At 45.5% G+C, this 27,824-nt stretch overlaps 5 protein-coding genes across 9 annotated transcripts in view; 4 read left to right on the plus strand and 1 right to left on the minus strand.

The window, feature by feature from the left end:
- The window catches only part of LOC116716868 (sodium bicarbonate cotransporter 3-like), a 33,650-nt gene extending 31,816 nt beyond the window's left edge, over nt 1-1,834 (plus strand). Inside the window, exon 26 of the transcript XR_004338643.1 lies at nt 565-1,834. The gene's annotated coding sequence lies outside the window, so the exon portion shown is untranslated. The remainder of the gene's footprint in view (nt 1-564) is intronic.
- LOC116716877 (ectonucleotide pyrophosphatase/phosphodiesterase family member 7) lies at nt 254-5,554 on the minus strand. 2 transcript variants are annotated; one of them, XM_032557838.1, is made up of 5 exons: nt 5,242-5,548; nt 3,289-3,434; nt 2,586-3,209; nt 590-812; nt 254-518 (listed from the first exon to the last, which is right to left on the minus strand). In XM_032557838.1, the coding sequence occupies exons 1-5, from the start codon at nt 5,483-5,485 to the stop codon at nt 451-453; spliced, it is 1,305 nt and encodes a 434-aa protein (XP_032413729.1). In that variant the 5' UTR covers nt 5,486-5,548; the 3' UTR covers nt 254-450. The 2 variants fall into 2 exon arrangements, with proteins under 2 accessions (XP_032413729.1, XP_032413728.1); XM_032557837.1 differs by having other exon boundaries at nt 254-812; nt 5,242-5,554.
- A 458-nt stretch (nt 5,555-6,012) lies between these two features.
- mrps12 (mitochondrial ribosomal protein S12) lies at nt 6,013-7,324 on the plus strand. 2 transcript variants are annotated; one of them, XM_032557852.1, is made up of 3 exons: nt 6,013-6,181; nt 6,670-6,723; nt 6,879-7,324. In XM_032557852.1, exons 2-3 carry the CDS (start codon nt 6,678-6,680, stop codon nt 7,259-7,261), a joined length of 429 nt encoding a protein of 142 aa, XP_032413743.1. In that variant the 5' UTR covers nt 6,013-6,181; nt 6,670-6,677; the 3' UTR covers nt 7,262-7,324. The 2 variants fall into 2 exon arrangements, with proteins under 2 accessions (XP_032413743.1, XP_032413744.1); XM_032557853.1 differs by having other exon boundaries at nt 6,018-6,233; nt 6,668-6,723.
- A 1,092-nt stretch (nt 7,325-8,416) lies between these two features.
- On the plus strand, nt 8,417-14,790 carry LOC116716871 (endothelial zinc finger protein induced by tumor necrosis factor alpha-like). 3 transcript variants are annotated; one of them, XM_032557829.1, is made up of 9 exons: nt 8,417-8,685; nt 9,104-9,170; nt 9,809-10,482; nt 11,091-11,399; nt 12,004-12,085; nt 12,188-12,462; nt 13,026-13,094; nt 13,178-13,352; nt 13,993-14,790. In XM_032557829.1, exons 2-9 carry the CDS (start codon nt 9,122-9,124, stop codon nt 14,589-14,591), a joined length of 2,232 nt encoding a protein of 743 aa, XP_032413720.1. In that variant the 5' UTR covers nt 8,417-8,685; nt 9,104-9,121; the 3' UTR covers nt 14,592-14,790. The 3 variants fall into 3 exon arrangements, with proteins under 3 accessions (XP_032413720.1, XP_032413719.1, XP_032413718.1); XM_032557828.1 differs by having other exon boundaries at nt 8,418-8,685; nt 9,082-9,170; nt 13,990-14,790; XM_032557827.1 differs by having other exon boundaries at nt 8,418-8,685; nt 13,990-14,790.
- Nucleotides 14,791-15,480: 690 nt separating this feature from the next.
- Nucleotides 15,481-27,258, plus strand: tmem116 (transmembrane protein 116). Its single transcript, XM_032557839.1, has 11 exons — nt 15,481-16,271; nt 17,444-17,490; nt 18,270-18,330; nt 18,413-18,544; nt 20,579-20,683; nt 22,023-22,072; nt 22,148-22,231; nt 22,303-22,438; nt 25,694-25,838; nt 25,932-26,011; nt 26,796-27,258. The coding sequence occupies exons 1-11, from the start codon at nt 16,197-16,199 to the stop codon at nt 26,949-26,951; spliced, it is 1,071 nt and encodes a 356-aa protein (XP_032413730.1). The 5' UTR covers nt 15,481-16,196; the 3' UTR covers nt 26,952-27,258.
- Nucleotides 27,259-27,824: the final 566 nt, after the last annotated feature.

Genomic DNA, 27,824 nt, shown 5'->3' on the forward strand with positions numbered 1-27,824 from the left:
ATTATTTATTCATCAGTTTCATGTTTAGTGTAAAAACTGTAAACTATTGAATCCAGATGAGCTGACAGGCCGGTTCTGGTCGGTTCTGTTCTGTTCTGGTCAGTTTGGTTCTGTTCGGTTCTGGTCAATTTGGTTCGGTTCTGGTCTGTTTGGTTCTGTTCTGTTCTGGTCTGTTTGGTTCTGGTCAGTTTGGTTCTGTTTGGTTTGGTTCTGGTCAATTTGGTTCGGTTCTGGTCTGTTTGGTTCTGTTCTGTTCTGGTCTGTTTGGTTCTGGTCAGTTTGGTTCTGTTTGGTTTGGTTCTGGTCCAAATGCTTTGATTAATCAAACATCAGATTTTAAAGAAAAATGGAGAAGCTTCATGCAGAATCCTGACGGAGCATTCTGGTACCAGAACCTCTGGTCCGTTTTGATGTCTTCTGTGGTTCTGCAGGTGAGCGGTTCTGGCCCGGTTAGAGAACTCTGGCCAGCAGGACGGTCAGCAGCAGAGCGGCAGACAGACCGGACCTTTGGGATTCTCCTGCAGACAAACCCGGGTTAATCTGTGGTTCTGGTTCTGGTTGTAGTTCTGGTGGGCCGGAGCGGACTCACCTGCGGCCCGCAGCATGACCTCGGTGACCCCCAGCGACCCGTTGTGCGGCGCCGGCTGGATGCCCAGCAGCCTGCAGAGCAGCGGGTAGACGTGGATGCTGTCGAATGGGTCGGACACAAAGTTCTGCTTGAAGCTCGGTCCGACGGCCCGGAAGATGGTCTTCATGTCCATCTCCCCGTTGTGGAAGCCGTGGTCGCCTTTGTTCACGTAGACGATGAACCTCTGAGAAACAGAGAGGCAGGGTGACCTTTGACCTCACCTGCTGCTCTGGAACCAGAAACTCCATTTGAACAATTTTACACCTAAAAAAAAAACTGATTTCCTGATTTTATCTTTAATTAAATGTCAAACGCAACAGAAAGTCCTTAAAATGAGATCTGGACCTGAACGACTGAATTTCTGTTTCTGTTTCTGTGAGGTCAGGAAATGGACTTCAAAATAAGAGCATGAATGATTCTTAACAGTTTAAAACCAAAACACAGATGTTTAACTTTATTCAACTGAAAGTTTCTAAACCAGTAAATTAGTGCTTCAGAATTGAGCTGGAAAATGATCTTAGTGGAAGCTAATTGCGCTAAACGTTTCCAAAGTTAGCTAAATGGTTTTAGCTAAGCTAAAATTTAGCAGAAGTTTGACGCTATGACTGAACCAAAGTTCCATCTGCGCTTTAAATACTGAGTGAATATTTATGCAGTCACTCGTTTAAAAGTCCCTCTAGCTTTAATTATTTTACTTTGAATAAAATAATCCCTTAACCAGCTAGCTAGTTAAATCTGTTTCTCATTATTTTACTTTGACAGGGTGTCCACACATTAAGTCTTAATTTGTGTAAAAGTAAGAAATTAAAATGTCTTGAATTCATTTAAAATGTAAATTAAACACGTTAATCACCAGTCTTAAATTTTGTCGTAGCAATTTTATTTTTCAACATTTGAGTCATTTGCAGACGTTTCATTGCGTTCTGCGCCTGGAGCGGTTGAGGCTACCGCTAACTACCTGCTAATAAACCCTTGCTAGCTAGTTAGCTGGCGTTTTGTTTTGTTTCTTTTGTTGTTTTTTCATATTTAATGAGTTAAGTGCAGACTAATCACCAGTTTGAAGAAGAAAGATCGTCTCTCCCATTGGCTCACTTCTGTTCCAGCTCGTTTGATGCTGCGTTCATTCTGGGCTGAAAGGATTGGCACTATGGACCTTACGGCTAAATTGCACATTTTATTTGTAATTAAATACAAAAATCCACTTTTGTACATTTCTGTAATTGTCTTAAATTTCCTTCATAATGGTCTTAAATAGTCTTAAGTAGCCTTTAGGAACACTATTGATTTGTAATCTGTTGTAAAATAACCATAAATTAGCTCTACTTTTAGCAGATTAACAGAAGTTTTCCCACTGCCTCTTCAGATTTAAAGGTTGCTGAAAGTAGATAATGAAATACTTCAATATGAGTATTGGACTTTAGCTAAAAGAATCATCTCGATGGTCTTGTAGATGACTTCGTCACTAGCGATATTAGCGCAATAAACCGGAAGTCGTTCAAAGAACGGAGACGATAACTGAATGTTTCTGAAGCCAAGGAGCAACGTATTAATTATATATGTGTATATATATATATATATATATATATATATATATATATATATATATAATCCATTCCCTAACATTCTTGTATACTCTGTATAATCTGTGCATATAGCTCCCATATTTATATTTATACACAATATCTATATCTCTTGCTATAACCCCTTATAGTCCATACATACATAGTCTTGTACATCCGTAAATAAATATCTATATCTCGTAGAGCACTTCTGGATAGATGCAAACTACATCTCGTTGCTTGTACTTGTGACAGTGCAATGACAATAAAGTTGAATTCTATTCTATTCTATTAATAATAAAACAATTCTTCAACACCACCGGGGCCAGGACTGTTCCCACACTGACGCTCCTAGCACCAATTCTTTGGTGAAGAACCAAACCTGAGGCGAGCCTTACCGAGTTCAGGTTGAACCCCAGGTCCGCCACGACCACGATGGGAGGCAGCCGCTTGCTTCTCCCCAGATGGAAACTCTCCGGGATCTCCTGTTTCTTGTAGACGGTCAGATTGGGAGCGTTGGACAGAGCGTCGTAAACCTCCTGATCCTTCCCCGGCCGCGGCGTCACGATGCCGAAGCCGCCGTAGTCCAGGATCTCGAAGCTGGCGAGCTCCATCAGGTTCAGGTACTTGTTGAGGACGATCTCGTCCACCAGCGGCCGCTTCTTGACGGTGGTCATGCCGTGATCTGAGGTGATGACGACGTCCAGGCTGTCGTCCAGGCCGTGCCGGCTGATGGCGTCTCGCAGGTAACCGACGGTGCGGTCGATCTGCTGGATGACGGTCTTCCTGTCCGGGTGGTCCGGCCCCTTGTTGTGGCCCACGAAGTCCGGCTCGCCGTAGTACAGGGTCACCAGGTCGAAGTCCTCCTCCACGAACCAGCTCAGAACCGTGTCTATGTTCTCACGCCATTCTGTCTCATTGGTGTAAGGGTGGCCGGGCTCTGCCAGCTGAACTCTGTTGACCCTTTGACCCCCGTAGGTGGCGGCGCCTCCCGGGAAGAAGAACGAAGCGGTTTTCAGACCCTGAAAGAAGGAGATCAGTTTGATTTACTGGTTTAGCGTCACATTTGGAGCTCCTGCAGTCCGGCTCGCCTCGACTCGCCTGGTTCTGAGCCGTGATCCATAACGGCAGCACTCCGTTGTCCCACCACTCCGACCTCTTCAGGGTCTCTTTGAAGGAAACTTTCAGGTTTGTTGTTTCGTTGAACATTAAGTTGTGGACAACTTCGTGGTCTTCTATCCATCTACCTGAGAGGAGACATTTAGCTCTGTGATTCGGGAGAAAAATCAACAGAAACGTCTGTATGGTCCACTGTTATGCTGCCATCTGGTGGTTAGATTTGGCTGTTCAGTGAAGCAGTGGTGATCAGATCGAATTCAGGTAAATTGGGACATTTAAAGATTTACCAGGTGTCACATTTTTTATACTTAGTTTAAATATTATTTTGCTTACTAAATATTTAATTGCATCATTGTTCGGTGTTCAGTCTCCATTTTTCACCGTGACTCAGCATAATCTCTAACTGGGGGCTCGTCCGGGATTGAAACCAAACATTATGCTTCTTTCACTGCCCCTGAAGGAATCATCATGATAATTGTTGTCTATCTCAAGAGTGATCATGTAAAATTGAAACTTGTGTACAACTTAACGACACACAACCCAGTTAACGCAGCAGTTCAGTCCCAGTCAAACCAGTTCAGTGAGTCAGGGCTGCTTTAATGGGTGTGATGGAGTTTTCAGCCAGCAAACGGCGCCCCCTGCTGGAGTTCAGTTGATTCATGTTTACAATGTTGTGTCTGCAGCAGTGAGTTCAAAGTTCATCACAACTAAACTTATTCTCTCTGTTGGACGGCGTGAATAAAACGATTTTAAACGATATCAAATCCGTTTTCAGAAGGATGGATTTCATATTGATCTGCTGCTTATGGCCTTTTTTAAAATAAGGGGCAACATTAAACAAAAACAGATACTTCAGCAAATGTTTCTGCACAGAAATAATTTTTTTAAAGAGCTGGAATTGTATGACTCTTATAAAGCCAGAAAGTTTCTTGATTTAAACATTTTCGAGTCTCCTGAGGTGAAAATCCAGGTTTTTCCTGAGTGATTCAGGCTCAGATGCTTCTCACGTCTCCTGCAGGAAACAAAGAGTCGCATTTAGAAGAAAACCGTCACTTCCTGTTTGATCAGCAAGGAATTGGCAAACATCTGATCGTATCTAATGCGGCCATAAACCTCCACTTACTGACAGGAAGATCAACACAACCCAGACCAGCTGACAGTGCTCAATAATCCAGAAATAATCTAGGAATGCATGATTAGATTATATTTCTTATCCTGTAAGCTGGTTCTGATCTGCAGAGCTTCAGAACCAGATCATTTTCAGAGTCCAGCTGGTCTCCTTCTCTAAATCTAATAAATTCAGTGTCAAACATTTGTGCAGCAAAAATGTTCATTTTTCATTAGCATTTTAAAGATGCTAATAAAAAGCAGCACAAACAAAACTTTTACTGCTCAAACATAGTCGAGTCGATTGACACCAATTTTGTCCGATTTGAAGACGTTTGAGGGCGGTTGACCTTTCATGACCTCTGGAAATGTTTTTATTAATATCTTTAAAATTTGTGCTGCACAAACCAAAACGCTTGATGCCAATTTTTGTAGATTAGTAGAAGGTGAAGCGCCAACTGCCCTCAGGAGGATTTCTGGGTTCAAGACTCGATGACAAAAGCGCAATTTATTTATTGATTTTAATTAAAAACATCCCAAATAAAAAGTTTGACTGACAGAAGAAACGACTTGAACCAACATGTGGTTCCTAAACGGGATTTTCTCCGAAGCGTTCTGCGTGCTGCAGCCTCGCTGCTCGTCTACCCAGAACTTAAGATGTTTGGTTTCTGTAGCTCTGAGCTGAAATGTCGGTTTCCCCCCTGGAGGACTGACAAAGCTCTTCTTCTTCTTCATAACTAATTGTTCCTGACTTTACTGCAGAGCTGCTAGTAATCTAATTAATCTGCAGGACTGTTTGGTTTAAGGCCGTCCAGCGGCGCTTCAGACCTGTGATGGTGGTGAAGTGTGACGGCGAAGTCATGGTCATCATGGGGGGGGTGACATATTTGGCCTTGACCCCGTCCCGGGCCATGCGGTCCAGGTGCGGCGTGTCCACGTCCTGGTCGTAGTCCCACCTGAACCCGTCGAACGACACCAGCAGCAGCTTGGTCTTCTTCTCCTCCCTGCTGCTCACCGGCTTCCCGCCGACGCCGCTCGCCGCCATCAGCACGAGGAAAATCTCCAGCCTCATCTTCAGCCTCACTGCGACTGCCTGCCGCCTGGCTGGTGCTCACCTGTGCAGGAGACCCTGGTTAATGAGTAGCATCAGTTCCTGATACAGATCTGCTGATGGAGGGGCAGACCTTTGACTGTGAACTAATAGGTCTTATCGGGACGGACTTTAATGATTAGATGGACTTTGAAAGCTGGTCCTTGGTGTTTATAAGTCTGGACCAATCAGATTCTCAAAGCTGATAATCTGATCAATAATAAGACCAGATAACCTGAAGTTCTGTCCTGTGATGTACTGACCTGTCTCCAGTCAGATGAGGAAAAACAGATAGAATTCAAATTTCTTGCAGTAAATTTTCCACTTCAAGTTTTTATAAAACAATATTTCATCAATTTAATCTCAAATATCACGCCAGTAACTCTTCATTTGCTCTATTTGTACTCAAAACAGATTTACATCAGCATTAACAGCTTTGATATTAACTTGAATTGATCTCGCGAGCCTTTTAAGAAAATTAGCCCTTTATTTTGAAATTGCGTCTTTTATTTTGTCGTTAAACGCACCGGAAGCGCTTCTTTACCCTATGAAGGACATCCTGTCATTCGCGCTGCAGCGTGATGTCCGTCATTTAAGTGTTAAATGAAATGTTTTTATCAGGTTCTGGATTCTAAGTAGTGTTCGGTTCGGACGGGTTGTTCCGGATCATCTGAGCAGGTTTGTAGCTTTAGACGAAGAAAACATCGGAGTTCCGCACCGGAAAGCTAACAGAGGTTAGCTTAACCAGACTCCAGGAAGAGAAATGCGTCTTTACCTGATAAAATGCTCCAGAGGAAACTTTAGAAAATAACTTGATTTAAATTCTGTCGGTGTTTCTTCATAATTCGGCATGTGTGAACTGAAATTAATTTTGAGATATATAGACATGACATGCGGCAATGAGTCCAAGCAGGAATAATCTGACTCCACCGCTTATGGTTCTGGTTCTGTACCGGAATTGAAATGAGCTTTGGTCAAATCTGAAATGATTATATCCGTCAGATTTACTCTATTCTGGATAAATATTTCTGGAGCGAGAATTTGAGATGAGGAATGTCAGGATATTAGGAATAAAGGATAACCAAGATACTCGCAGATGATTTAATCCTGTGTTGTTTGGATTTGTCTTTGATTTGATCCCGGTTCTGAGTTTATGATGGTTTTAGTTTCAGGAATGTCCCTCTGGAGCCTCAGACCGGCGCTGGAGCTGCTGATCCACGGTGAGTTTCTTCCTGCAGGCTGAAGGTGAAAAAGTTTTTCTGCTCTGGACAGAAACATCCCAGGAAACTGAAACAATTTTCCCTGAGGTGTTTGTGATGAAGAATTCTTCTGAGTTAAACATGAACAGCTCTCGTTCTGCTCTGTGTGTCTGCAGCGACCCGGCTCTCCTCCTCCTGGACCGGGCCGCTCCTCTCCAGAACCATGGCCACTCTCAACCAGATGCACCGCCAGGGGAAGCCCAAGGTTCCCCCTAAAACTCTGGGCGCCACGTTCGGCCGGCCGCAGCTCAAAGCCGTCGTCCTGAAGACGATGATCCGGAAGCCCAAGAAGCCCAACTCGGCCAACAGGAAGTGCGCCCGCGTGCGGCTGTCCAACGGGAAGGAGGCGGTGGTGTTCATCCCTGGGGAGGGACACAACCTGCAGGAGCACAACGTGGTTCTGGTGCAGGGGGGCAGGACCCAGGACCTGCCCGGAGTCAAACTCACTGTGGTTCGAGGAAAATATGACTGCGCTCACGTGGTGAAGAAGAAGCAGTAGCTGAGGCTCACACTGCTGTTTGATTATAGATGATCAATAAAAACTGTTTGGTTCCAAACTTGAGTTGATTTTGCCTGAAACTGAACAAGAATTAATCTGCTATTAATAATGAAAGACGTGAGTCGGCTGGAAGGATTCAGACTTAATTTGCTCTCACCTTTATGCATTTGACTACACAGACACACAAACACATTTATATGAAATGTAAATGTGTTTCATGTATCACAATGAAAAACATTGTGATGTATATATATAAATATATATACATCACAATGTTTTTTCATCTTACATGTAAAATGTATAGATTTATTTGTACTGTTTTGATTTAATGTTCTGGGTGTTCTTTCAGAAAATGATCTTTGAGGCTTTACGCTCCAGTTAATTAATTGATTACTAAACTAGCTGACAATTATTTTAATAATTGGTTCATAAATCATTATTTATGTGAACATGAAGAGCAGCCAGTCCCTCCAACCGGCTGAAAACAGTATAAATATGAACGGCATGAGTTCATTTTACTGCCAGTGTTGGTTTGTTTAGAGGTGTAAACATCTGCAGCTGGTAATAAGCAAGAGCATCAAAGTCAAACAGGATTTACTTTGACTAGACTGAGGTCAGAACTGACTTGTGTTCCAGAAATACCACAGCAACAATAGTCAATGTCACTTTTATTCATTCTGAACTTTATAACAACAGATCTGCTCCAAAGTGCAAAATGCAAACAAAATAAGAATAATATTGAAGTTGTAGCATAAAACAACTCAATCAAAAGCTAGTGAAGAATTTCTTAAACTGATTCATATTCTGAGCAGATCTGACATGAAGAGAACAACAAACACACAACCACTTCTGCTTTTTAACTTCTTTTAACTTTCTTCAGTATGAAACAGTTCCAGAGTCTGTAGGCAACGCCAGACTAAATGTGTCACTAAACTGTTTAGTTCATTTAAATATTTGTCTCAAAAACCTCGCCATATATCTCCTCTTAGGTAAATCATCAAACTATACCTGAATGTAAACTATGTAACTATACCGTCCAAAATATTTGTAAATAATTGTTCTTATTTCGTTATTCGTAATAAAAAATGAAATTTCCATTCACTGGTAAAAGGAACTTAGTTTTACTGATTATACCGCTACTTTTGTTGTTGTAGTACCGCCCTCCTGCCAGTGGTGGCAGCACTGAGCCCATGAGCTCCAACATCTACTTTTTTACTTGCAGTTGTTTCGGTTCTGGTTTCTTTCTTCTCTGCTGTCGTTTATAGAAAACCTCCAACATGAAGCCACGGATCTCTGAAACTCTTTAACTGACGGTTTACGTCTTTAAACGGAACAAACTGGACCTTTAACGGTCGGAGCCATCCGAACTGTTCCTATTAGCTCCACGCTAGCTGCTCGGGCCGGTGTGGACCGGATTTCTGACGGTAAAAGAGGCAGTTGTGGATGTTTTTCGGCTATAATTACTTTGCATTCTACTGCTGTGGTTTGCTTCTGATTTTGCGCTGAGGTTTAATTAAGATAAATCAGCTTTTATTCGCTAATTAGCTGGCGGTGTAATAGTGATAGCTGTTAATGCTCTCTGATTGGCTGAAATGATCTCTATTGTGTTCTCTGATTGGCTGAAGTTCTATTTGTTGCCAGATGTTTAAATAGTGGTTAATGTGGTTCAATAAAGATGTATATGCGTTAATCTGATTAAAAACCTCAGTTAGTATTGTTTCTTTATTAGATGTTATCGCTGTAAAGCACCTTTTCATTTGAGTGATTTAAAATCACATGTTTGAGATCAAGCTGTGGATTTTTGTTTCTTTACCCTTCAGAGACATGTGTGTGTTTTTCCAGAGGCCTAGATGAGAGAAGATGATGAATGAAGTGAAGGTGGAAGAGGAGGAGGAAGGAGGAGACGAAGGTCAGAGCTGCATTCAGCCCAAACATGCAGGAAAATCACTAACAGCAGCACATCTGGGACACTCTTAGTAGTTTCTACTATTATTATGTTTTGTAGACACTAAGTCAGGAGAAATGAGCTTAACTGGAATAACCGCAGGTGGATGAGAGGTAGGAGAGACAGGTGGGATCTGCTCTGACGCGGCTCCTGATTGGTGGAGCTGCTCAGGTTCCAGGCGGAGAGGAAGAGTAGAGCTGCAGGAGAAGAAGGCGGCCATTTCCAGCTAATATATTGATAACGGCATAAAGTGAAAGTGCAAGACAAATAAACTTTAATTAAACTGAAACATTAAACTGGAAGACATTTTAAACATTAAAGTAAAACGCAGCAACCGAAAATAAAAAGCATCAGTGAAGCAGATTATTACTGAAAACGACAATTTTCTTCAAAAAAATGGAGTTAAGATGTTAGTTTTACAATCGGCTCTCAGTTTGTTCAATCAGAACATTTTAAAAAGATGAATGCTAGAAATGTGAAAGTCCACAAGAACCTTCAGTGTTGATCAGAACTGGATCAGAACCTGGTCCAGTTCTGTTTAGACATGATCAGAATTTCTTATCTGGAGCGTGAAAGTTCTGATCGGGTTCTGGTTCTTTCAGGCCCGCCGATGCCTCCTGACCCCCAGAGTTTCTGCTCTACTCCAGAACCGGCCTCGGACCAACACAAACCCAAACGGCGCCACCGCTGCTCGCTGTGCGGCCGGGAGTTCGCCGGCCCGGCCCGTTTGGCCGACCACGTTGCCACGCACTACGGCTACAAGCCGCACAGCTGCTCCGTCTGCGGGAAGCGCTTCACCAAGAAGGTGAACGTGTTGGTGCACCAGCGGGTCCACACCGGGGAGAAGCCTTACTCCTGCCCCGACTGCGGCGTCAGCTACGCTCAGCGTGGCTGCCTGCGCCGCCACCTCCTCATCCACTCCCCAGAGAAACCCTTCAGCTGCTCCCTGTGTGGGCGTGGCTTCGTCCAGCGCCGCTACCTGGTCCAGCACGAGCGCACCCACACCGGGGAGAAACCGTTCTCCTGCTCGCTCTGCCCCAAACGCTTCGCCTCCCGCAGCGGCCTGTCCGACCACCTGAAGACCCACCAGGAGCAGAAGCAGCATTCCTGCTCGCTCTGCGGGAAAACCTTCTCCTCCGCGTCGTCGTTCCGGGATCATGTGAGGAACCACACGGGACGCAAACTCCACCCCTGCTCACTGTGTGGGAGGAGCTTCAACCGGCCGAGTCTCCTGAAGAAACACCTGCAGAAACACGCGGATGGAACCCTGGAGAAGGTCAGAGGTCAATTAAGTCAATTAAATGAATTAGTGGAAGCTAACGGTAAAGTGTGAACCATTCCGCTAATGCACCATGCCGATATATAACTATTGATAATCAATGCTGTACGGCTAACATAAATGTTAATTTTGCTAATGCGTTATATCAACATGGTGCTTAGTGTGACTGCAGGTGTGTCAAATCTGTCATTGCGCGCCGACCTGTTGAGTTTTGCTAACTCTGTTGCTAACTAGCCGCAGCAGCGTTCAGTCAGAAAGCATCGGGAGATTTTAGACCGTTTACTGTGAACGTACTGCGAAGCATTCTGGGTAGAGAATGACATCATTTGCTGCATCAGTGGGAATGTGGGAAGAGGAACTAGAGTTGATATGTAACCATACTTCAAAATAAGAGCATGCATGAATATAAACTACTGCTCTGAAATCCTAACCACTAATAACCAAAACCTGAACACAGACATCAAACTTGATTGAAGTTAAAGTTTCCCTTATAGCCAAGGAAATTAGCTCCTTCAAATTTATCTAGAAAAATGGAGTAGAAGCTAAGTGTGCTAAAGTTAGCAAACGTGCTGAAGCGCTAAGCTAAAACTTCTCTGATCCTGCAGGAAGAAGCTGCTCTCTGCTGCTTCCTGTGTCAGGAGCATTTCTCCTCCGTCAAAGAGGCCAAGGATCACGAGCGGCAGCACCACGCCGCGACCCGGTTCTCCTGCGACATCTGCAGCCGCTCGTTCACTCGCTCGTCCCGGCTGAAGGACCACCTGCGCTCCCACACGGGGGAGCGGCCGTTCCAGTGCGACGTCTGCAAGACGCGCTTCACCGTGCTGAGAGCGCTGAGGAAGCACCAGGAGATCCACAGCCGGCCGGACCGCCGGGCCCACACAGCGCCGCCTGGAGGTCCGGATCCGCCAGAACTGGTGAGGAGAGAGAAACTGGAGGGTTTGAACGTTAAACTTTAAAGGGGCAATGTTATGTGTTTTCTATTTTATAGCACAATTAGGTCTCTGTTACCTTCAGTAGTTATGAAAATGCTGAATGTATTAAATATGACCAAAAAAAAGTTATTCCTGATTTACCGCTTTGAAACTGCGCCTCTGTCTCTTTAAGAAGCTCCTCCTCTTCCTGAAGCTCCGCCTCCAGGAAGTCGTCCCAACATGGCTTCTCTATTAACCCTTTAATGTTTTTACCAGCATCGCCCTGAGCAACGGCTCCTGTAACGAGCTCAGCTGCTGTGTTTGCTAATTGCTCCTGGCTAGTCTGAAGGAGCTGAGTGGGGGAGGAGCTGCGCCTAGGAGGCGGGGCTAGGTCCACCCAGGCATTTTTCACAGCTGAATGGTTGCCATGGAGATTAAAGTATTTCTGAAACATGGAAGAATCAAAGCAACACTGCAGGGAATAATAATTAAATTTTATATGATACCGGCCCTTTAAAAGTCACAAACATGGACCAGAACAGTTCCTATGAGTTTGGATCTGAACTGCTGGATCTGGTTGAAACATTTTACCTTCTGTTGGTTCCAGAACCCAGACGAGCTTCTGGACGGAACCAGCGCTGCCCTGCAGGTGGAGACCCGCAGCGACGAGTCGGTGCCTTCACTGACTGGTGAGAAAATCAGAACTTTGGCTTCAGGGAGCGTCTGGGTCCAGAAGTCTGCTGGTTCTGTTGGGTTTATGACTCTTCCGCTTTGTGTTTTTGGTTCTGCAGACCCGATCCCTGCCAGGACAGAGCCAGAGAAGAACCTGGAGGCCCAGGAGGTCTCAGAAAACCTGCAACCGGAACCGCCGGGTCCACTGGAACCGCCGGGTCCACCGGAACCGCCGGGTCCAGAGACTCAGACGACCTGCAAGAGTCCGGCGGCGAGGAAGAAGAGGAACCACAGCTGCAGCATCTGCTCCAAGAGCTTCCTGAAGCCCTGCCTGCTACGGGAACACATGAGGGTCCATATCAGGGAGGGCCGGCTGCCAGACCCGGCCGACAAGGTGACCAGAACCATCAGAACTGTCCAGGTTCACAGTTTCTATCTGATCCACCTTTCAGTTGTTCACCTTTGACCTCCAGATGGTTTGACGAAAGAACAATGAGCCAAAGCATCAACAGTTCTCTGTTGATCTACGGAGAGAAATTGGTTCCAAAATTATTGAAAGAGAAGAAAATGTTTCAAAAATTACAATTTGAAAAAATGCATTTCTATCAAAAATACATTTTGAGAGCAATTTATGACATGTTTGCAATAGTTTAACCTTAATTTTTCAGATTTACAAATTGTATTGTTTTCAAATCACATTTGACATATTTTGTTAGGGGGCGGGACTTCCTCTGATGCGTGGCAGGAAGGTGCATTCCTATTTGTCGACGTTAGCAGCTGCGTTTCTATTGGTCAGTGTGGAGCAAATCAGTGTCTAAAAAAAATCTGCCAGAAAACAAACTGCATAAATGTGGGTTATAAGTTTTAGTATTGGACCAGATTTCTCTCCGTACTGATCTGGACCTACCCGGGTCCCACACCGACCCGGGTTCTGGACTGACCTGGGTTCTGTTCCAGGTGTTCTGGCTCCACATGCGGACCAGCGGCCAGAAGAAGAAAACCGTGATGATGATGAAGGAGGAAGAGGTGAGGAACCAGTTTACTCACCAGTCTCCAACCGGTTTAAGGTTCTGGTTGAGCCTGAAACTTCTCCTCCTGTTTCCCTCCAGCGCCGACCTGGTGACCCCTCCACCTCTGACCCCGCCCTCGTCCCTGATGCCGGGCCGCATGCCGGTAACCATGGCGACCAGGGTGGGAACCAAAGCGAACAGCAGGAGGAAGAGGATGTCAGCGGTTTGATCAACTCTGATGGAGAGGAAGAGCGCTGGGAACCGGAGCGCCGCGGTACGACCACGGTTCTGACCCAGTTCCGACCCGGTTCGCATGGTTCTGCCTGAGGTCCAGATTTCCTAGTAGACTGGTAAAGCGGGCTGGGTCGGTTCTGATCCGGTCCGTTTGTTCATTAGTTCTGAGGTTCCAGTTGCATCAGATAAATATGTACGGCACAAGATCAGGGCCAAAATTAAGACGATTCTCCTCCCAGCTGTGGCTACTTCCTGGTAGCAGGAGGCTACTTCCTGGTAGCAGGAGGCTACTTCCTGGTAGCAGGAGGCTACCTCCACTCTGAAGCTGCCGATCTAATGGAGCAGCACTGCTAACTGAGCAGAAAGTCAATTAGCGTTAGCTTTGGAGGAGCTAGTGACTAGCATGGCTACCCTGGTCACCCACTGGATTGGCTACTTCATCTGCAGCTATTAGCCATAATAGGCTAGCATTAGCTTTGTGTAAGCTGCCGATAGCCTTCTGTAGAATCATTTTAGTACTGAGAGGCTTTTGTTTAGGAATTAATTGAATCGGGACCGGATCAGAACATTACCAGAGGTCAGAGGTCACTGAAATCTTTCCAAAATGCGTCAGCAGAGCTTCCTGACGGTGGCGTGTCGAACTCCAGCAGCTCCTGACTGACCCTTCGTGTTTCCAGCAGGTCCAAAGATCCGCTCCGACCCGCCGGCAGACGGCCGCTCCACGGGAAAATCCAAGAGCTGCTGCCCGGTGTGCGGCCGCGACTGCTTCAAGGCCTCGGCGCTGCAGAAGCACCTGCGCATCCACTCCGGCGAGCGGCCCTTCCAGTGCCCCACCTGCAGGAAGAGCTTCGTGCAGCACGTCCACATGACGGAGCATCAGCGCATCCACACCGGCGAGAAGCCCTTCACCTGCGGCGTCTGCAGCAAGAGCTTCACCTTCTCCAGCGCCCTGCGCCGCCACCAGCGCGTCCACACCGACGCCAGGCCCTTCCGCTGCGCCGTCTGCCCCAAGACCTTCAAGCAGCTGTGCGTCCTGAAGAACCACCAGCTTACGCACTCGGGCGTCCGCTACCAATGCCCGCTGTGCAGCAAGAGCTTCAGCCGCGCGCTGGAGCTCACCTACCACATCGACGTGCACTCCGACGCGCAACCCTACTACTGCAGCGTCTGCAAGAAGAACCTGAGCGGCGCCCGCATCTTCAGGAAGCACATGAGGAAGCACGAGTCCGACGAGCCGAAGCTCGACCCGGCGGCGGCGGAGCCGATGAAAAACCAATGAAGGTCACCTCAGAATCACGTGACCTGAGAGATTCGCTGCTAAACTTCCTACAGGAGCTCAGAAGGGCCAAACAAAGCAGAGACTCCAGCTAGCAACCCGATTCATCGATGCCTTGCTCAAGGGCACGGCGAGAGCCGGACCAAGACGTTCAACACGAAATAATCAGATTCTCCACAATAAAAATTTGATCCAAATGAAAGTTTCTGATGAAGAGTTTGAATCTCATTTATCCACAGAGGTCAGAGGTCGTTTAATTACCTACAACTCCCAGATCAGGGCGTAAAAGCTCTTCCCTGCTGGTTCCACCAAATCCAATACGGTCCAGGCTGGTTCTGTTGTGCTGAGGCGTCCACCAGGTGGCGCAGTGCTACATTCTCTATTTCCAGGTTCCTGAAGGTGGAAACTTTTCTCCCAGTTGGACCCAAATCTGGTTCCCTAAGGCTGCATCATTCGCTTTGATCCAACTCCAGTCCGTTTGTCTACTCAAAGTCCGGTTGGGTTGGTGAGGTGTGAACGCTCTCTGACCTCTGACCTCTGGTCCTCCAAACCTCCGTCTGGGTTTGGTTGAAGTGAACTCTGATTCAGTTTCATATCTGAATGCCAAGCGGGCCGCAGACCGCTCCAAAAGCAGGAAGTGGACTACAGCGCAGGGCATTCTGGGTAAATACAGCCAAAGCTAACATGCTAGCTTAGCGCTAGCAGCAGAAATGGCTCCTGGTCTTTAGCCAAAGACTAAAGAGAAATCCTCCAACTCTAAAATCTGACGCCTCCATCTTGTTTCCATCTGGTGAAGAAGGAAGTTGCTCTCAGTGTCTTCAGAGGTTTTTGTGTCGTTTCCTTCAGTGGTTCTTGGTGCAGCGCCCCCACAGGCCAGGAGGGGAACAGGTTGGTTTGACTCAGAACCACAGCAGCTGGAGGTGGAGCAGATGTTCCAGTAGGACCGGGTCGACCGGACCATCAAGAGGGAAAGACATCCTAAATCCTTATTAATGTAAATGACGTCAGATGGCGGCTGATTTAAGATCTGGTAACGTTTGGATCTCCCATAACTACCCATAGTTAACCTCCAGGCAGAAAAGCAGCTAAAGTCTCTGAAACGTTTAGTTTCTCACCAAGCTTCACTAGTTTCTGTTCGTTGACTAGAAACTCATTTTTAAACCCCAATGTGATGAATATTAGGGAAAAACAACAATATGGAAGGACTGCAATGGAAGCCATCACCAGGCTGAATTCAGACTCACTGAGAAGAGATGGGAACAGGAACTGATGAGGGCAGAAGTTGGTCGGGATTTCCTCCAGCAGGGGGCGCCAGCAGAGATGTTTCGGTTCATTAAATGATCCGTTTTCACAGTAACTCTGTGGTTCGGGTTTGTTTCCAGAAGAGGTCAGAACCTCCTGATGGGAGCTGAAGCACGGCTCTGATCCAATCAGAGAGCTGATAAGAAAACCAGTCTCTACCTCCTGTCACCGGAGACCAACCTGCAGCTCCGCCAGGTGGGCGGAGTTAACGCGGCTAAGCCCCGCCCCCCGCAGGATAAAACCTGCTGCTGAACCCCTCGCTCCAGTTCCTGGTTCTGCTCCTCCAGAGACCCCCATCCTGCCAGCATGTTCCCCCAGCTGACGCTGAACCTGCCCCGCAGCCCGGAGGCCAACACCACGGCGGCCGTGGACTGGACCCAGGTGAGTTCGGCTGATTTAATCAGGAGATTTAATCTTATCGGTCCGTTTTCACTCCCTCATTCAATCACTTCTGCTCTAAAAGCTGCGAAATAATCTGAAAAAGGAGCAAAAACGCTCATTATTTTAGTTGCATCTGGAAAAAGGAAGTTTTTCCATTTGATTATTGGAACATAAAATTTTAACTTTTGAAAATTCAGTAATTTTATTTTCTTAAATTGTGGATTTTTTCATATCTTTCTATCATTTGTATCGAAACCCAATAAACATGTAATGAAATGTTCCTGGTTCTTTATTTCTTTTCGTGTATTTTAATAGTTTTAACGCTGTGGGGCGTGTGGGTCATTATTCCCTCCGCGCAGACTGACAGGCTCTGAATCCTGAAGAAGTTATCAGGAGTCCCAGGGAATCGAACCGGGACCGCTGAACCACTGCACCGCCAGCAGATTCTCCTCAGAAAGTTCAGTTTCCTGGTGGATCCAGAAACTGGATTTAGTAACTTGAATCTCTGACATAGAATGAAGCTGTATGTGCTGCCGTTTGTAAAGTTAGTCAGAAATGAACAGCAGTCATTTGGATGATTAAACTTGTCATAGGAAAAAATTATAGTTCATTCTTCAGTCATATTTTCACTGTTATTCCTTCATTTAGAAATGTTACTAAATATTTTTGCTCAAAAACAAAATCCTAAAATTAGCAAAGGAGCTAAATTTAATAGCAAATTTATATATTTAATTTGCTACCTGCATATTTAGTGTAAAAGTAAACATACAGCTAGCTAAGTAAATATGTAACTTTAGTTGGCAAACTGAATATTTAGTTAGTGATCAAATTATTGATAAGCTAACTAAATATTTAGCATCTTAAATATAAAGCTAGTGATGAAACTAGTTTGTGAGCTAGCTAAATATTTAGTTAGCAAGCTAGCTGTACTTTAATTATCGAATTAAATATGTAACTAAAAGTTTATCTCACGTAATATTTATTTATTTAGCTCTATTTAAATATTTTGATCATTAAATTTATTTACTTTGCCAGCGTTATATTTAGTTTATGTTAATATTCGTGTGAGATGAACGGTTTGGGAGGTGAAGAGAAGCTCCGTGTCAGCCTCGGTTCTGCTCGGTTCTGGTCGGGTTGCAGCGGCAGGTTGATCGTGTTGTTTTCCCCTGCAGGTGTACGAAGCCGTCCGGTGGGTCCAGCTCGTCATGGCCTCGTTCAGGTTGGTTCCGGCTTCGTTCTCTGTTCAGTTTAAAATGACTTTTATTTGTTTCTGCATTGAAAACATTTCAGGAAGGAAGAGACTTTAGGCTAAAACTGAGGAAAATATTGTTTTAAAAACCCCAGCTAATTTTAGTTCTGGACTTTTTGATCCGGTTCTGGTTCTGGTTTTGGTCCAAGGTAACGTTTCCATGGCGATGAACACAGTTTAGATGAAATGCCGCCTTGGTGCAGAGGTAGATGAGAAGCAAAGGTCTTTAAAATATTTTTGTTTTTTATTTTGTATATTTCATTTAAAGATTGAAAGTTTATAGTAAATTAACTTAAAAAAGCACAAAATGTGTAACCTACTGACAAAAAAGACAAAGTTCCTCCATGCAGAAAGCTACGTTAGTTTAGTTTATCTTAGTTTCATTTAATTTATCTCCGTTTATCTGAACTTTGCTTGTTTTTACCTTAGAAAATATTTGAAAAGAATCTTAAGATCTTTGCTAATTTCTTAGACATTTATTTCAGTTTTTGTACATTTTACGCATGAAAACAGGAAAACCTTCTACAACTGGCCTTTTAAATGGCATTTCCATTTTACAACTTTATTAACTATTTATTAGGTAATTTGGCCAAAATGATTCAGGAGCGCCTGTACTGTTAGGGTTAGGGTTGGGGTCCAATACTAAACCCTAACCCTGTGTTTCAGCCTGGTTGAGAAATATTAAAATATGTTTTAATGCTCTGATAATAATTCAGTCACTTTTAAACGTTTTCTCTGAATATTTGCAGCATTGTTGGTTCCGGCTCCATCATCTCCCTGATTATTCCCAGACTCGGTCAGACGCCCGAGGTCAGTCCCTTCGTACAGGCGCGTCCGGCTGTGCCTCAGGGGTCAGAGGTCATGTGTCTGACCTCTGCTGTCCTGTTTGCAGCTGCAGCCTCTGTTCCAGCTGAGCGTGGCTGACCTGCTGCTCGCCACCTGCTGGCTGATCGGCGCCGTCCTCTACTCTCAGCGCTGCGACCACCTGAGCGCGCTCTGCTACAACCTGCACACCGTGGAGCAGGTAACAGCTGCGCCGCCGCTCTGGGGGACTCTGACGGGATTTCTGGGGAAGTTTGAGGGATTTCTATGAGTTTTATCAGGAAGTGGCTCCTTTTTCCTCCTCAAAGCCTTCACTGTTAGAAAATCTCAGCTTCCTCAAACGGCGGAGAGAAACCGCAGCCTGGACACGAACAGCATCAGAAGCACAGAATGAGCCCTGCCGGGTGTTTCTGCAGAAACACCCGGCGGGGCTCATCCTGGGACACAAACACCGACACGGAAACTTTCAGCCGATTCAGTTCTGTTTGGTTCCAATGGAAGATGAGGAGAAAACCTTCATGGTTTCTAACTTCATCTGTGAATAAAACATGGAAACGTGCAAAGGAACCAAACAATTTTAAAATCAATTGAATTCAGTTTATTTCTTTATTCATGTTAGTATTCACAACATGGAGAGAAAACAAACTGAGAAATCGTGAAGTTAAATTAAGGCTATTATTTTTTGCTATTGTTGTGATAATGATAAAGATTAAGATAAAAAAAACAAAACTATATTACTTATTTTTTAGGTAAGTGAACCAAAAACACAAATATTGTTCTTGGAAAAACATTTCCATATGAAACAGGATCCTTCAAGACTCCACTTACATAAAACTAAAACTAAGATGAAATTTATTGATGCCCTCATGGAACAAACAGTGAAAAAACTGTAAAAATAACATTTATTTATTATTTATCATCAGTAACTGAAATTTATCCTAACAGTAGATCAAAATTGATCATTTATAACAAAATAAATTATAAATGGTACGACAGATTCTCATCCCTAAGTTGAAATGTCAGCAAATAATGCAAATAGGAGAGTAGTAGGAGAAAGTAGCAGGATGAGAAAAGATCAGTTCAACCAGGTGTAAAAATAAAGTTTAAAGTGAATAAAATTGATTCAGATTCAGTTTGTTCAGGCTGGGTTCAGGATTCAGATTCAGGCTGGTTTAGCTGCTTTTAGCTTTAAAAAGTTCCTCTGAAAGTAAAGTTTAGTGTCTTCTGTTTTCAGGTTTTATTTTTGACACCAGGAGCTGAACTGGAAGCTGCTGTCTGGGGGTTTTCCCACCCCAGCAGCAGCAGGTTTGAGTTTTACATCTGGCTCAAACCCAGCAGTTAAATCCTGTGAGGTCAATAGTCAGTCACAAAGGCAGCGTGGGTAAATCACATGACATGAAAAACACGTCAGTCCGTCATTTAAAAATAAAGTATCCGTCACTTGATGATGTACTGGTTGGCCTTACCAGTTGGTGGCAGTAACGTTCCCTTTACTTGTTTGCCAACCGTCATTATAACAAAGAAGAAGTCTAACAGATCACTGCGCATGCGTGAACAACGGCGCTAAGTGCAGCAAAGCTAGCTAGATAGGGAGTTTTCTCCCATTTCTAACCCTCGGTTTTTCTCTTAAACTTAAAAAGGGAATAAAAATAAGTACGGGAGACGGACCAAGTAAGAAGACAAAAGCTTATCACTTTAAATATATAAATACAGTTATGTTTTGCGTGTAGTATGTAGGTCGTTTCGACTCGGTCCTGTTATAAGAAGCTCTCATGCTGAGTCCATTTGGCCTTTATTTGTTGGCTTCTTCCTCCATTTTGTCCTGATTTGTTGCTTGTTGGTAAAACCGGGTTTGATCTGAGTCTGGGACCGGCGGTTCCTCTTTCCGCTCCGGTATTTCGCGGTTTGGGTCTGGATGCTGATGTGAAACCCAGAGCTCTTTCAAAGCCATGACGTCATTTTCACATCATGTGATGCATTTCCAAGTTAGAAAGCAAGCAGGACAACAGAACCTGAACTGGACCTTTAGGACAGGAAGCAGGTGGGAAAGTTCTGATCTGATCCGGCCCGTTTGGCTCAAACAACCAGAACTCATCCTGAACTGGGTCACTGAGGAGGAAATGGAGCAGCAGAACCAGGACACAAAAACACGCCTGACCTACATCTATTGTCTGTTTGAGCTGCTGGTTTAACCCGATACTGTCAGAACCAGACTGACCGTTTTGTTCTGTTTCAGATTCTGTACATGGCGTCCTTCTTCTTCACGCTGAACTACGTGTGGAACCTTTACACGCTGACCAGAGAGAAGTTCAACAGCTGCTTGAGCGGCTACTCCGTACAGGTAGCCATGTGGAGCGGTAGACATGTGGAGCGGTAGCCATGTTGAACGGTAGCCATGTTGAACTGTAGACAAGTTGAGCGGTAGCCATGTGAAGCGGTAGCCATGTTGAACGGTAGCCATGTGGAGCAGTAGCCATGTTGAACGGTAGACATGTTGAGCGGTAGCCATGTTGAACGGTAGCCATGTTGAGCGGTAGCCATGTTGAGCGGTAGCCATGTTGAACTGTAGCCATGTTGAGCGGTAGCCATGTTGAGCGGTAGCCATGTTGAACTGTAGCCATGTTGAGCGGTAGCCATGTTGAGCGGTAGCCATGTTGAACTGTAGCCATGTTGAGCGGTAGCCATGTTGAACGGTAGCCATGTTGAACTGTAGCCATGTTGAACGGTAGCCATGTTGAACGGTAGCCATGTTGAGCGGTAGCCATGTTGAACGGTAGCCATGTTGAACTGTAGCCATGTTGAGCGGTAGCCATGTTGAACGGTAGCCATGTTGAACTGTAGACAAGTTGAGCGGTAGCCATGTGAAGCGGTAGCCATGTTGAACGGTAGCCATGTTGAACTGTAGCCATGTTGAACGGTAGCCATGTTGAACGGTAGCCATGTTGAACGGTAGCCATGTTGAACGGTAGCCATGTTGAACGGTAGCCATGTTGAGCGGTAGCCATGTTGAACGGTAGCCATGTTGAACGGTAGCCATGTTGAACGGTAGCCATGTTGAACGGTAGCCATGTTGAACGGTAGCCATGTTGAACGGTAGCTCCACAGAACCATCATTAAACATCCATTAAGCAGCTGAACCCAGAAGCTTTAATCAGATTCAACAAAACTTTTATTTTATTGTTTCTGTAAATCTTAAACTGTTTTCCATCTTCTTCTGTTTGAAGTGACATCATTACTATCTGCTTTCTATGGAAGGCCATTTCTGCCATGAAAGAAAAAATGAGAGTCCAACAGGACGTCATATTTGAAGTTTTAAGGTTGTAACTGTGAGATGCTGGAAATCTCATAACAGTTTAATTTAACACGTTTTATCTAAACATTATGTTGGCTTTGCTCTGTTCAACTCATTCATATTGACATAGAGTAGCTTTATGTTAAGTTGTCTTTCTGTTTCTTAAATAATATTAAAAGAAAAGGCTGTAAATGTTTCAACTTAGCTTGGTTTAGCCTTTAGGAAGGGGAAATCTAAAGCTAAAATCTTCCTAAGAAGAATTATTATTAAAGAAGCAAGCAGTCTTTAAAATGTTTATCTCCATATTTTGCTGTAAAACCAGCCGACCATTAAACATCTGTTGGTTCCTGGATCAGGTTCTGATTCTTGGCATCTTTTCTTTCCTCAGTTTTCCAACACGGTGTCGCTGAAAGCTAAAATGATTGCAGTGTTGTCAAGGTGAGTGCAGGCTGAGAGCAGCAGCAGGTGAACCGGGACCGTTCTCAGCCCGCTGACCCGTTTCTCCCGTTTCAGTCTGGTTCCGGCGCTGCTCATGGTCCCGGTCTTCGTTCAAGGGAACCTCGGCCACTGCCAGGTCAACTTCAGTGAGCCGTACAGGTGAGGCCTCACCTGAGACAGGTTAGCGTGGCGGCGCCGCTGTTTGGACTGACGTTGTGCTTGTGGAGCAGGTGCCTGCTGATGCACACCGGAGCGCTGTTCCTGCTGCCGGGTCAGCAGCAGCTTAGCCGCAGCTGCAGCTTCCTGCACACCTACCAGATCGGAGTCTTCCTCGGCAGCTTCCTCCTCACCCTGCTGGGCATCACGGTGAGCTGAGGGGTAAATACTAGGCGTAGAGGGGTAAATCCTGAGTGTAGACGGGTAAATTCCTGGGTGTAGAGGGGTAAATCCTGGGTGTAGAGGGGTAAATCCTGAGTGTAGAGGGGTAAATCCTGGGTGTAGAGGGGTAAATCCTGAGTGTAGAGGGGTAAATCCTGGGTGTAGAGGGGTAAATCCTGAGTGTAGAGGGGTAAATCCTGAGTGTAGAGGGGTAAATCCTGGGTGTAGAGGGGTAAATCCTGAGTGTAGAGGGGTAAATCCTGAGTGTAGAGGGGTAAATCCTAGGTGTAGAGGGGTAAAATCCTAGGTGTAGAGGGGTAAAATCCTAAGTGTAGAGGGGTAAAATCCTAGGTGTAGAGTGGTAAATCCTGAGTGTAGAGGGGTAAATCCTGGGTGTAGAGGGGTAAAATCCTGAGTGTAGAGGGGTAAATCCTGAGTGTAGAGGGGTAAATCCTGGGTGTAGAGGGGTAAATCCTGAGTGTAGAGGGGTAAATCCTGAGTGTAGAGGGGTAAAATCCTAGGTGTAGAGGGGTAAATCCTGAGTGTAGAGGGGTAAATCCTGGGTGTAGAGGGGTAAATCCTGGGTGTAGAGGGGTAAATCCTGAGTGTAGAGGGGTAAATCCTGGGTGTAGAGGGGTAAATCCTGGGTGTAGAGGGGTAAATCCTGAGTGTAGAGGGGTAAATCCTGGGTGTAGAGGGGTAAATCCTGAGTGTAGAGGGGTAAATCCTGGGTGTAGAGGGGTAAATCCTGAGTGTAGAGGGGTAAATCCTGAGTGTAGAGGGGTAAATCCTGGGTGTAGAGGGGTAAATCCTGAGTGTAGAGGGGTAAATCCTGAGTGTAGAGGGGTAAATCCTGGGTGTAGAGGGGTAAATCCTGAGTGTAGAGGGGTAAATCCTGAGTGTAGAGGGGTAAATCCTAGGTGTAGAGGGGTAAAATCCTAGGTGTAGAGGGGTAAAATCCTAAGTGTAGAGGGGTAAAATCCTAGGTGTAGAGTGGTAAATCCTGAGTGTAGAGGGGTAAATCCTGGGTGTAGAGGGGTAAAATCCTGAGTGTAGAGGGGTAAATCCTGAGTGTAGAGGGGTAAATCCTGGGTGTAGAGGGGTAAATCCTGAGTGTAGAGGGGTAAATCCTGAGTGTAGAGGGGTAAAATCCTAGGTGTAGAGGGGTAAATCCTGAGTGTAGAGGGGTAAATCCTGGGTGTAGAGGGGTAAATCCTGAGTGTAGAGGGGTAAATCCTGGGTGTAGAGGGGTAAATCCTGGGTGTAGAGGGGTAAATCCTGAGTGTAGAGGGGTAAATCCTGAGTGTAGAGGGGTAAATCCTGGGTGTAGAGGGGTAAATCCTGAGTGTAGAGGGGTAAATCCTGAGTGTAGAGGGGTAAATCCTGGGTGTAGAGGGGTAAATCCTGAGTGTAGAGGGGTAAATCCTGGGTGTAGAGGGGTAAATCCTGAGTGTAGAGGGGTAAATCCTGAGTGTAGAGGGGTAAATCCTAGGTGTAGAGGGGTAAAATCCTAGGTGTAGAGGGGTAAAATCCTAAGTGTAGAGGGGTAAAATCCTAGGTGTAGAGTGGTAAATCCTGAGTGTAGAGGGGTAAATCCTGGGTGTAGAGGGGTAAAATCCTGAGTGTAGAGGGGTAAATCCTGAGTGTAGAGGGGTAAATCCTGGGTGTAGAGGGGTAAATCCTGAGTGTAGAGGGGTAAATCCTGAGTGTAGAGGGGTAAAATCCTAGGTGTAGAGGGGTAAATCCTGAGTGTAGAGGGGTAAATCCTGGGTGTAGAGGGGTAAATCCTGAGTGTAGAGGGGTAAATCCTGGGTGTAGAGGGGTAAATCCTGGGTGTAGAGGGGTAAATCCTGAGTGTAGAGGGGTAAATCCTGAGTGTAGAGGGGTAAATCCTGGGTGTAGAGGGGTAAATCCTGAGTGTAGAGGGGTAAATCCTGAGTGTAGAGGGGTAAATCCTGGGTGTAGAGGGGTAAATCCTGAGTGTAGAGGGGTAAATCCTGGGTGTAGAGGGGTAAATCCTGAGTGTAGAGGGGTAAATCCTGAGTGTAGAGGGGTAAATCCTAGGTGTAGAGGGGTAAAATCCTAGGTGTAGAGGGGTAAAATCCTAAGTGTAGAGGGGTAAAATCCTAGGTGTAGAGTGGTAAATCCTGAGTGTAGAGGGGTAAATCCTGGGTGTAGAGGGGTAAAATCCTGAGTGTAGAGGGGTAAATCCTGAGTGTAGAGGGGTAAATCCTGGGTGTAGAGGGGTAAATCCTGAGTGTAGAGGGGTAAATCCTGAGTGTAGAGGGGTAAAATCCTAGGTGTAGAGGGGTAAAATCCTAGGTGTAGAGGGGTAAAATCCTAGGTGTAGAGGGGTAAAATCCTGGGTGTAGAGGGGTAAAATCCTGGGTGTAGAGGGGTAAATCCTGAGTGTAGAGGGGTAAATCCTGGGTGTAGAGGGGTAAATCCTGAGTGTAGAGGGGTAAATCCTGAGTGTAGAGGGGTAAAATCCTGGGTGTAGAGGGGTAAACTCCTAGGTGTAGAGGGGTAAAATCCTGGGCGTAGAGGGGTAAATCCTGGGCGTAGAGGGGTAAAATCCTGGGCGTAGAGGGGTAAAATCCTGGGCGTAGAGGGGTAAACTCCTGGGTGTACAGGGGTAAACTCCTGGGTGTAGAGTGGTAAATCCTGGGTGTAGAGGGGTAAAATCCTGGGCGTAGAGGGGTAAAATCCTGGGCGTAGAGGGGTAAAATCCTGGGCGTAGAGGGGTAAAATCCTGGGCGTAGAGGGGTAAACTCCTGGGTGTACAGGGGTAAACTCCTGGGTGTAGAGTGGTAAATCCTGGGTGTAGAGGGGTAAAATCCTGGGCGTAGAGGGGTAAAATCCTGGGCGTAGAGGGGTAAAATCCTGGGCGTAGAGGGGTAAAATCCTGGGCGTAGAGGGGTAAACTCCTGGGTGTACAGGGGTAAACTCCTGGGTGTAGAGTGGTAAATCCTGGGTGTAGAGGGGTAAATCCTGGGCGTAGAGTGGTAAAATCCTGGGCGTAGAGGGGTAAATCCTGAGTGTAGAGGGGTAAAATCCTGTCTCCAGGGACAGGATCGGGTTTCAAGGCTTCATTAATGAAAGGAACTGACCTCTGACCCGGTTCCTGACCCGTCCACTCAGGTCTTATGATGTTTGTTTTGGATTGGCTGTACTGAAACGAGTTTCATTGTGCTTCTGTACGATGACGATAAAGGCCGGTTCTGGTTCTGGCTCCGGTTCCAGGTACTGGTGGTCAAGGCGCGGTGTGTCTACCGGCGGGCGGTGACTTCCAGCGGTTACCTAGGCAACGAGCAGCGGGCCTTGTTCCGGGTGATGGACCTGCGGATGCTGCTGTACCCACTGGTGTTCGTGTTCTGCTGGGGTCCAGGTGTGTTCCGGTTCTGACCCGTGACACTCGCCGCTCAGCGTGGCGGTTGCTAGGGGCGACGGCGCCTCATTCACTCTGTGCGTTCTGTTTCAGCCGTGGTGCTGGCGGTCCTGCGGGTGGCAAAGCCGTCGACGGGTCACGGTGTGGCGGGCGTCTGCCTTTACATATCTGAGGTCAGCGCGCCGCGCTCTGCGCCGATCGGGTCGCTCCGGGCCGATACCTGGAGCTCCGACTGATCAGGCTTCACTTTTTAATCCAGGGATGTTTTGTGATTTTTAAAGGGCCAGTTTCAGATTTTCCATCATGTTATATTTATTGCTCATCAGAAACGTACAGTTAGTCCTCTGATCTCCATGGCAACCATTCAGCTGGGTGGGCCTAACCCCGCCTCTGAGGCGCAGCTCCTCCCCCACTCAGCTCCTTCAGACTAGCCAGCAGCAATTAGCAAACAGCTGCTGAGCTCCTTATAGGAGCAACGCTGGTAAAAACATTAAAGGGTTAATAGAGGAGCCATGTTGGATGACTTCCTGGAGGCGGAGCTTCTTAAAGGGACAGAGGCCCAAAATCAAGGCGCTAAATCAGGAAGTCAATTTTCCTTTAAGTCATATTTAATAACATTTCTATGACAACTGAAGGTAACAGTTGCTTGAAAAACATAAAACTGCAAAGTTTAAATGAATTGTTGGTAAAATCCAGATGTTTGGTTCAGGAAGAAAAGTTCAAAAAACAAAGAAATGTTGCTCATCTGCACTGTAAATAATGATTGGAACAGAAAACTGAACGTTTTCAGCTGGAGCTTCTTAAAGGGACAGAGATCCAATTTCAAGAAGTAATTTTTATAGCAGCTGAAGGTGACATAGTCAGAAAGTGAAAACACCTGATGCTGCCTCTTTAAGGTCACTTTGTGTTATTTTTGTTCCCGTTTCTGTTCTTAAAGTGACGGTGTGTATTTTCCAGGCCTTCACTTCGGCCTCTCAGGGTTTCCTCAACTGTCTGGTGTACGGCTGGACGCGCCTGCACCTCCGCCGCGCCGGCCTGTCCTTCTTCTGCAGAGACGTGGACACGCAGACGCCGCTGCTGCGCTCCCAGCAGACCAGGAACTATCTCACCTGAGGGGGTGAGCGGCTCAGCAGCGGGTGGGGGTGGGGGCTTTTCTGCTGCTTTCTGCCACAGAGGCTCGAGGCGTTAACTTTCGCTTTCCACCGGAGGAAAAACTCCGCGGCTGCATCTTCCACCTCTGGTCCTGAACCACCGAGGCGAGGAAAGAGGAAGAGGAAGAGCGAAGGGGGTTGAGAATGGTTGCTCAGTCAAGCTCTGTCAGCGACCTCTGACCTCAGGAAGTGAAATCATCAGTTTGGGCTGAAATGCTTTTATTTTGTAGTTTTTAAGCTAATAAAGTTGCTTCAGTGACCAGAAATCACCTGAAAGGTTTTTACAAACTGCTTTAAATTTACATTTTTAATTGTTTCATTTATTTTGCAGATTTTCTTTCTGGAAGTTGGCAGAATAAATAAAAATGACAATTATTAAGTTTTAAATAAATTATTGATGCAACACAAGAAAAAAATGTGAACTGGAAAAAAATCAAACTATTTGAAAATGTAAAAATCCCAACAATCTACTAAATATAAAATTTATTCTGATTTTATTTTCACTCTTTCAACTTGTATTACAATTTCATTCTTGTGTTTTTATGACTTATTTTATTTTACTGTTCCGGCTTTCTTGTATTATTTTATTTTATTTATCTTTATTCTCTCATGAAATTATCACTTTATTTTTGTAATTTGAAGAAAAGTTTGGACTTGTTAATTGTTGCATTTATTTTTCACCTTTTCTTTACATCTTGTCATTTTTATGTTTCAGAACTAATAAAAATTATTGATGGAAACAGATTAAAAAAATCAAATGAACTGTAAAACGTCAAACTGGTCGGTCGTTGGTTAAAGATGAAAAAATCAGATGGGAGTTCAGATGCTTATTGTT

Source organism: Xiphophorus hellerii, chromosome 3, assembly GCF_003331165.1.
Source record: "Xiphophorus hellerii strain 12219 chromosome 3, Xiphophorus_hellerii-4.1, whole genome shotgun sequence".
In the NCBI taxonomy this organism is placed as follows: Eukaryota; Metazoa; Chordata; class Actinopteri; order Cyprinodontiformes; family Poeciliidae; genus Xiphophorus; species Xiphophorus hellerii.

Coding starts and splice junctions, on each gene's coding strand:
- LOC116716871 (XM_032557828.1), top strand. CDS start 9,122: ATGATGAATGAAGTGAAGGTGGAAGAGGAGGAGGAAGGAGGAGACGAA. Junction 11,400..12,003: donor GTCCGGATCCGCCAGAACTG/GTGAGGAGAGAG, acceptor TGTTGGTTCCAG/AACCCAGACGAGCTTCTGGA. Junction 12,086..12,187: donor GTCGGTGCCTTCACTGACTG/GTGAGAAAATCA, acceptor TTGGTTCTGCAG/ACCCGATCCCTGCCAGGACA.
- mrps12 (XM_032557852.1), top strand. CDS start 6,678: ATGTCCCTCTGGAGCCTCAGACCGGCGCTGGAGCTGCTGATCCACG. Junction 6,724..6,878: donor GCTGGAGCTGCTGATCCACG/GTGAGTTTCTTC, acceptor GTGTGTCTGCAG/CGACCCGGCTCTCCTCCTCC.
- tmem116 (XM_032557839.1), top strand. CDS start 16,197: ATGTTCCCCCAGCTGACGCTGAACCTGCCCCGCAGCCCGGAGGCCAAC. Junction 17,491..18,269: donor CTCGTCATGGCCTCGTTCAG/GTTGGTTCCGGC, acceptor GAATATTTGCAG/CATTGTTGGTTCCGGCTCCA. Junction 20,684..22,022: donor TGAGCGGCTACTCCGTACAG/GTAGCCATGTGG, acceptor TTCTTTCCTCAG/TTTTCCAACACGGTGTCGCT.
- LOC116716877 (XM_032557837.1), bottom strand. CDS start 5,485: ATGAGGCTGGAGATTTTCCTCGTGCTGATGGCGGCGAGCGGCGTCGGC. Junction 3,435..5,241: donor ACACTTCACCACCATCACAG/GTCTGAAGCGCC, acceptor GTCTCCTCTCAG/GTAGATGGATAGAAGACCAC. Junction 3,210..3,288: donor GGATCACGGCTCAGAACCAG/GCGAGTCGAGGC, acceptor TCCTTCTTTCAG/GGTCTGAAAACCGCTTCGTT.